The sequence below is a fragment of the Hyposmocoma kahamanoa genome, unplaced genomic scaffold (assembly GCF_003589595.1).
Source record: "Hyposmocoma kahamanoa isolate Upper Pololo Valley unplaced genomic scaffold, ASM358959v1 93, whole genome shotgun sequence".
Lineage (NCBI taxonomy): Eukaryota > Metazoa > Arthropoda > Insecta > Lepidoptera > Cosmopterigidae > Hyposmocoma > Hyposmocoma kahamanoa.
This window is the reverse complement of record NW_020654810.1, coordinates 19758478-19767561: the sequence shown is the minus strand read 5'-3', so window position 1 is coordinate 19767561 and position 9084 is coordinate 19758478. Positions and strand designations below refer to the sequence as shown.

Sequence of the window (9084 nt, the reverse complement as noted above, 5' to 3'; positions counted from 1 at the left end):
GAAACTTAATGCAACGTAAATTACGCGACTCATAACTCACAAGATTGCACTCGCCTCACCTTTAATGATGTTAATGAGTTTGTACAGACAGATGGCACGACAGACGCTTTACCTTCTGCAATACTGTCTTGTGACTGCGTCGTTGCTTCGGTGTCACGTTTTTTATACTCTCAAAAATCGGAACGACAGAAACCCTTGAATGCGAACTGTTTGCGGAATCCCTAAATTAAATCCAATATCAATGTATTCTTCAGTGATTTCAAAATTGCTAATTAAAACAAATAAGTTTAGAAAAATACATATTTACTTCATGATCACAATAAATGAGTAAAATTTTTATACAACTGAAACCGTCACAAACCAACAATTAAAATATCACCATGTATAAGTATTATCCTCTGTGTTATATTTCACACTGTCAAGAGACTTTATGAGACTAGGGTCTGAAGAACAGAAGTGCTGTAGCATTTCCTCGCTTATGCCACAGTCGGACAAGTTCTCCTTGTTAAATGCTTTGGTAAAATGATTTGGCTCATTCTCTTTTGATGATTCATCTGAAACGATATATGTATAAATTATATAAAATAATTTTTATTATGTTACTTTAATTAGCAAACAGACACATCAGATGGTATAGTCTGTCTTTTTTGATGATGGAGTAAAATAACAGTTCATTGCGCTGAAGTTCCTGCTTGCAAGCGATTAGTGATTGCAATCGATAAATATTCTGTCGATTGTCGACTGAATATTGGTCACGTTATATAATAAATAGACGGATATGTTGCATCTGAGCAATCATCGGCCCTTTATTCGTCCATCTGCTGGGCACAGGTTCATTTAAAAATGTAAAGGTAGACATATTTTAAAGTTTATAATTCAATAAAGATAATCAAATCCATTTATTCTTAAGAAAAAGTAGATGAATAAAAATTGATTTCGTTCATTAGGCCAACTGTGAAAGTAAAAAACTTTTAAAAATTTGTACATGGATGGCGTCAGGCATATAATATGCGATTTGCCTGGTGCCAAAAATAACAAAAAATATTATTTTATTTTATGAGTTACTTTTCAAATTTTAATTTCATCACTTCAGGGAGTCGCCACAGTTGAGCCGGTCCGTAAAACCTTTATGACCATGTAATAAGAGTGAAGAAGACGTCACGCGTTACACTTCCGCTTGGATCATCGATACGTAACGCGCAAAAAGAATCAATTCTCGCGACGCCGCTTTTACGCCGGTTCAATTCATCGGTGTCATTGCGGCGCACATTTCTACTGACAAGTAAAAATACAGCGTTTACGGCCTTAATAGTCTGCCATACTTGATTTAAACTTGTCACGATCAAGCGACAAAGCTGTACCAGAACTCGCACCAAAGTGAAAGTGTTGGCTATTATGTTAGTATTAAAGTAAAATTTATATGATGGTAGGTCCATTCAACCACAAATTAATCCGATGGTAAATATACAAAAATATTATATTTGATTAAAACAAAGTCTATATGCTGGTCTGCCACGCAAAGGTTCCGGGTTCGATTCCCGGGCCGGGAGTATTTTTTTTTACATTATCAAGTGACGGGACGAACAATCCGTGCGCCTGATGGCAAGCTACACGTCTGTCCATAACAGTTGCATTGCCTCTCAGACCTTTAAATCGCAAGGATCTGAGACATAAATTAACAAGTCCCAGTAATTTCACCACCACCCTTACCCTTCAAAACCGGAACACAGTAATACTGCTACTTGGCAGCAGAAATAGATAAGTTCGTCCAGTACTTTCCTGGACGAACTCTTTCACAAGGAGTTCTACTACTCCTATGGTATGGTATAGGTACATTTATTTCTCCTCTTGAGTTTGGGTGTAATTTGTGGTTGTCTATGCCTGTGCCCATGGCACCCGAGACACAGGGTTCCGTATTGCGGGGCTATTATGAGTGTGTGCGTTATTATTATATATACCAACCTGCAGCGATACTACTAGCAGCCCATGAAAAAGCCAAAGAGGGTTGATGGTGAGCGAAGGTGGCACTGAACTGCGCCGAGGAGCTGGTATTCAAAACTTTGAATAAAGAGTGCACTGTTGTCGGCAATATGGGACCGCGCAGCTCTATCGAGTAGTACTTCTTGCTCTCCGAATGTATTATGTTTTCACGGACCTGTCAAACATTGTGAAGTCTTCCAATTCATTTTAAACAAAAAGTAAACAAACCTGTTCAGTTAATATTCTAATGCAATCACTCAATAAATCGATTAACTAACACTCGCGTATATTTCGAAGTTTTCGACTTGATATCTCATCACTTTTTCCAACAATATTCATTTGAATAGCATCATAAAATCGTATTTGAAAAATGGTAGTCTAAAAGTGAGGTTATTTTCCATCTATACTTCTATGACTTATCTATGGTTGCATAGTGCTGTACGAAAAAAAAACATTCGGTTCATTCAATTAAAGTTTTTATAATCGATTAGTAAATCGAACATTTCAATCGCAATCCAACGAGTATTTAAGTGTAAGGATTCGAAGGAGGATTTAAAATTAAGATTTCGGAAATTTTAAATATATGCTTTTATAGGTTATGTATTTTCGTGTAAGGAAAACCGCTAGTATGACTCAATTAAGTAAATCGCTTCATTTCATTAACAAAATCGATTCGTAGTTAGCATTACAATTGGGCATCACTAAACCGTCTATGGTCAGGTTCAAAATCGTCTAACTGTTGTCATGGACAATGGCAAAAATTTATTGTATACATTGACCTATCAATAAATGGATGTTGAGTTCGCGCTAAAAAGTGTCAGCACCTATAGGGCGTTAAAATCGCATACAGAGCGACAATCGGGTAACAGTCTTCGTTTTATATTTCGTTACATGACACTACGTTTGTATAGGTTAACTTCGGACATTTTTTTCGTGGTTTTTGTATTAGACCCGACGGCCATTTGTTAGTAGGCCAATGGTTGTATATGTATAGATAGGTGTGGACCTCGGGGGTCGATATGAGCCACTAGGGAATTATTGATCTACAGCAGGGTTTCTTAACCTGTGGTCCATGGACCCCTAATGGCAGTAGTGAACGCTGGAGTTCTATGGCAAGCCTGCCTAATATAATGCATTAATATAAAAATTGGTGTACAATATATTGTGAGTAAATAAAGATAAATAAATACAGTGCGCGTGACCTTTTTGAATTTTCGCGCCCATTGAAGGCTGTTAATTATTACAGCGAGTGAGCCTGTCACATCTTTTCTGAAAGGGTCCATATGTTCTTTGAAATTTTGAGAGAGGTCCATTACTATAAAAAGTTTAAGAAGCCCTGGTTTAGAGATACATCGAGGTACTCTTCAACATGTATTTACCTTTAAGGATTGCAACGTCCCTCCATGAAAAGCCGTGGGCGATAGCAGCGTCGGTGGCACTCCAGCAAAAGGCCCGGTGGGACTCACGATGGACTTGCAGTTTAGTAAGAAGTTGAACAGTGCCTGTGCGTCGGCGCCACGCACGAATACTAACGACTCCGCCGCACTATCTACGCTGCTTTCGGCGTTCTGTGTTATTCTATTCTGCAAAATAATGATGAATTATTATTATTACAATGGGATAAACCAAGTAACCGGTTCATTTCATATAAGATAGTGTACTAAGGGTCGTATTCCAGAACTCGACTCAATGCTCAAGTCAGGAATTGAGCAGACTTGACTATGATTTCAAGCACTGGCACAAACACAATACGACCCTAATAGCAAGGGCTTGAGTATGATTTTCAGTGCTCACTGCAATTCTCAAGTCCTGACTTCAGTATTGAGTAGAGTTCTAGAATACGACCCTAAGAAACTGATGCAAATTGAGGAAGCAAAAGAGAGACGTTAGGAGCGTAGCGGTTAGAGACGACGTTTTGTTTATATTTTGTGTTGTTTCTATTATGTGGGCCGGAAAAATGGAACAAAGTAGTAACTAAGAACCCAAACGCAATAGAAGGTGTTAGCATCAAAAATGGAAAAAAGCCGATTTCAGGTCCCTCTTAAATTTTTTTTAATGGCACTAGGGAAACCCTGTGTCGTGGGTGCCATGGACACACACACATAGAGAACCACAAATTATATCCAAACTCACGAGAGTAATAAATGTAGGCCATACAAATATTTCTTCCAACCCAGAATCGAACCTGGGACCTCTGCGTGGCAGAGGTCCCAGGTTCGAGTAAGGGAGTCACCACACTTATCGACACGGATCCGTATTATGCCAATCAGAAAATATTTATTTCCTTGTAATAAGAGCGAAAATGACGTTGTGCGTTTGACGTCGGCGATCCGAAGAAGCGAAACACTCGATGTCTTTTTCGCTTTTATTGTATGGACATAAAGGTTTTTCTGACCGGCTTAAGGCAGTTATGTGTGAAATGAAATGAAATTTGAATAAATCGAAAGTGAATAAATGCGATGCAATAAGATTACAGCAATTTATTTACCTGTGCAATGTTAATTTTCTTAATAATTTCAGTTTCCAAGCCCATCTGTGCCAAGAATTGATCAGGGTCCTCTTCGTCTCCAGAACAGTCATCTTGATTATAATCTTGTTGTGATTTTCCTTCATCCATGGTGTCGTAGCAACTGTCATATGACGAGTTCCGTGGCTGATCTTCTGTGGAATTGTTTAGTTTCTTCTTATGGTCTGGACGGAGCGGCATTGTGAACTCCACGTCTGCAAAGATGGTTAAAAAGCGCTGTGATATTACCAAATTAGTTCCTAATGATTTCAAAGTGATTTTTGTAGTACAAAAGACGTATAAATTCCCTTAAAGCGTGATTTCCTAAACCCTTTCCTCAAAAATTTTAATTATTTTACTTTATTGCACCAAGAGACTGTATACATTCCAAATAATTAAACACTAACCCAAATGTACTTCCATGTAAATTGAAATATGTGAAAGTTACCTTCCTGTCTGAGCGTCTGTCTAAAACCTCTAGTGGTAGGGGCGATTAGTGCGCAGGGCTCGGACACGCCGCACAGGCCCGCTGCGCGGAACAGGCACGTGAATGTGTTCGCGCACACGTAAAAGTACGGACAATGGAGGGCGCGCAGCAACTGTTATAAATTATAAGTCTATGAATGGACAGTTCAGTGTATTATACATGAACCAGCGTATTACCATAGTATAATAATACAAGTAGCATCAATGCCTACACGTCGCATCGTCGGAGCGTAGGGTTGTCACATTATTATTATACTTACAGTACAAAACAATTGAAAAAATTAAGGTGTAGATCATGAGTGTTCTCGTGCTATACTGAAATAGCCTTTGTCAAATGCAGTACTTTATACAGTTTTGTAATGAAATGCGAATTTGCATATACGTAACGATACATTTATAAAAAAAAAATTAACACAGAAGATTATTTTAAACACTGAGCGGACACTTCAATTCTAATGAATGGCGCGTGCGACCATTGCTGTGCAGAGCGAGATTATGCGAACGTGTGTGTCCGCGGGCTGCACGCACATACTTTTCTTATTATGCTATAGTATTACAAAAGCATGTTCATATTCTTTTCGCCTTACAAAAGTTTTGAAGTATCTTCAATATAACAATTACATCAATATATATATAATCAGCACCTACTTACCTGAAACAAAGACCGCAAACTCTCTGTCCATTCTCTATGTAATGCTTGCTTGACTAGCTCATTAGTTGCCATAAAGCTGGTAGCAGCAACCTTGCCTGAGGACCGCGGATACATTTCTAGCCAGGGCAGGTGTGGATGTTGCCAATAAAGACAAGTTTGGTGGAAACGGGCATGTGGTGACGTGTCTAGAGTTTGAGAGGATGTTGTGTCTAGACAACGTACGAATCTGTAACATGTCAGTGAAAAGAAAATGAGCAAATCCAATTAAGTTGACTGAACTACTCAGAGAACTCGCACTGACAGTTGCGTGAGTACTATATCAAAAATTTTACGGGAATGAAAACAACTTGTGAAACTGAAAGTTCTTTGAATAAATTGACATAATGATCAAAATTGAATTACATTTCTTATGTTATTTTTATTTAATACAACAGAATGCGTTTAATTTGTAACCAGAACACAATGTTTATTATTAATTTGCAGTGTTTATTTTTGTGTGATATAACTTGATATTGTGTACAAACAAACAAAAGACGAAAATATATATAAATTAAATTGACAAGTGTCCAGTGTCTTTGCTACAACAATGAAAATGTAGGCAGGTACATCCTGTATTACAGGCATGAAAATGGATGAATATAAAACTAAACTCACCCTGTGATTCCTGATGCCTCTTCACTGGCTTTTAACTTTGCTGTCCAAGCAAATGGTTTTGGAGACATCAGTCTAACTTTTGTCTTTAGAGCCCAATCAATGGGTAGATGCTTGCACTTCTTTTCTATGACTTTCTGAAGGAAAATGCAGCATGTTGTCATTATTTTGAATCATTAGAAGTTCTAAGACTTAATTTTTGTACCCTTACCAAATAGCACAATTTAAAAGAATTAATTTCGTATTGATAATGTGAACATTGATATTAAAAATTGACCAGTATCATGGACAGCCTTCTATGCAGAGCATACATCCTACTACAACACTCTGTTGTGACCCTTAAGATGTGACCTCAGATTGCCAAGATCACTTTCTGAAATCTTCAGCAAATCCAATGAGATGCTACGATTCCTGGAAAAGCTCAGGTGGCATGAGTAATATCCTGAACCCAACATATGCTAAATAGGCACTACAATGTAGAGTTGCAGAATGCAGCCCATTACAATATACCATACCAAGTGAGCATTGGTAACCATTTTGGAACAAATGTAACATAGGGCCTTTACCCAGAAATCTAGAAATTAACTTACTGTCTCTACACTATGTTCAGCTGTGAATTTCTGCAGTAAATTTGAGAAAGTAGATAATTTCTCTGTGTCAACTTCAATGGGAGGTTTCTCTTGTATTTTTGCAGGTAACTTTAATAGAGCAAAAAGTGTTTTATCACTTGATTCATCAAGTCCTGACTCCACTTCTAATCTGGCTTTTTTATTCTGCTGATTATTGTTTCTGTTGAAATTAAAGTACCAATGGTGAAGTGACAATAATAACTGTATACATCCACAAACCCACAATAATACAAGATTTAAAAAAGCTTTTATGTTAAAAATTAAAAATAAAGAACTGTTCAACTGTTTTTCTTCTAACTTCTGGGGCATTATATAGATATCCTTGTCAAAGGAACAGAACTTGCCATGAATATATTAGGCTCTGTGGAAAGTAATGGATCATGGTGTCATAAGCTTAGCCCATAGGGTGACAGACAGTATGTGTAAAGAACAGAACTTACTTTGAAAAGGGATTCCGTCTTTTTTCTATATCTCCACCAAGAATCCTTGAGAAATCTAAGTCTACAGTTGTAAAATTAGTGGATTCCTCAGTAGATGAGGTTGCAGGATGCTTCATGCGCTCCTGGTAAAAGGAAAGAAAAATAAAGTAACTATTCACAATAATTCACACTCCAGTATAATGAAGTCACATGTGATCATAAAAATTTTTTATTAACAAATATTATGGATCATGTTGTCTGAGAATAAAATTATTATTATTATTATTATTATTATTATTATAAAAAGTGCTCTCTTGAAAATCATAAAAATAACATGAAGTACATGAAGGCGAAATTTTATAACTCCTATTTATGCATATAAAAGTTATCAACTAATCCCGTTCCTAATATAACTGTAAATCTCTCTCTTGAAAGTTGTCATTTTGAAGATGGCCACATCAACTCAAAAATTATTAAACCAATGTTGCGAATTTACAAAAGTATATTATCTTTATTTACAGTTATATTTAAACTTTTAACACGTAATATAATGTAGAATGGCACGTGAGCAGCAACAACAAACAACACAGTTTGCCGCGAAAAGAACGAAGTTTAACAATGGGTAAACATAGCTTATTTTTAAAGACGTCGCATCACATAATCAAGGGCTAAAGAACTATAACGTAGTTAAAAAAACTAGAAATATAAGTTATTACACAAGACAGTAAGCTGTAAAGTACCTGTAACGCTTTCTTCCGTTTCTTCAGTTTGTGTAACTGCATTACTTCGTTCGGCTTTTTCCATGGCGAAGAGGGTTCCATAATGGTATGTGCAATAAACAGTCGGTTTGTAAAACAATTTCCACAGCGTTAAATGATGAAAATTAAAGAAAGAAACCAAACAACAATTCAACCTTTTTATAACTTGTTTGTGCAATATAAGCACAGAACACTATACTCATGTATGTGCAATGGAGCAACGCCGGCATGTAAATATAACATTTATCGCCACTGAAAAAGATAGTTTGATATAAATGTTCATTGTTGTTTTCTCTTTCTATGCTATAGTATTAAGTTGTTTATTTGTTGAGCTTTGGCTATAGAGCCATCAGCTTAATCAAGCAAGAAAGAAACATAAAACGTAATAATACTTTATATTAAAAATTAATTTGTAAACAAACTGTAACTACAAAAACCCGCCGTTTTTCTTTTTTTCAAAACTATAATATTTAAGAAATAAACGATTTTAATGACATTTGTTGTAAAAACTACAAAATTACGTTCCAAAACTGATTACGATAAACGCACTGCTACAATTTGTCTTGGTTATTTATTAGACTACTTTATTTTAGACAAATATTTTACCTAAAACAAGGTTACCGCAATTACACAGATTGTACTGTTAATGATGTTAACGGTCTTTGAGTGTGTTTATCAAAATTCTATTAGGAATCAGTTTGATAAAGTCGCTTTCGTTTAGTGTTCTTTTATCAACGCATTAAGAAACAGATTCGTAACGTTATGCATTACCAAGCTAGTGTAAATAAATTGGAATCCATGAAGTGTACCTTGACCGAACAAAATACATATTAGCATAAACTGTAAATGTTAGAAAAAAAATCCAAGAGTATTTTCTGTGTTTGCGTGTAATGTAACGTTCTGTTGCACTGTTTGCACCAGCCAGAAGCAGCTGCCACCCAGTGCTGACAACCTAATGACAAATACTGGGAAATTGAAATAAACAATCTACACTTCAAACTAC

At 36.3% G+C, this 9084-nt stretch overlaps 1 protein-coding gene across 1 annotated transcript; it reads right to left on the bottom strand.

Annotated features, from left to right (window-relative positions):
- Positions 1-305: 305 nt before the first annotated feature.
- LOC113237396 (protein downstream neighbor of son homolog) lies at positions 306-8170 on the bottom strand. The gene is made up of 10 exons (XM_026473833.1): positions 8064-8170; positions 7345-7466; positions 6866-7064; positions 6279-6412; positions 5625-5850; positions 4935-5085; positions 4469-4701; positions 3360-3563; positions 1963-2155; positions 306-554 (listed from the first exon to the last, which is right to left on the bottom strand). The coding sequence occupies exons 1-10, from the start codon at positions 8142-8144 to the stop codon at positions 376-378; spliced, it is 1722 nt and encodes a 573-aa protein (XP_026329618.1). The 5' UTR covers positions 8145-8170; the 3' UTR covers positions 306-375.
- Between the last annotated feature and the right edge of the window lie 914 nt (positions 8171-9084).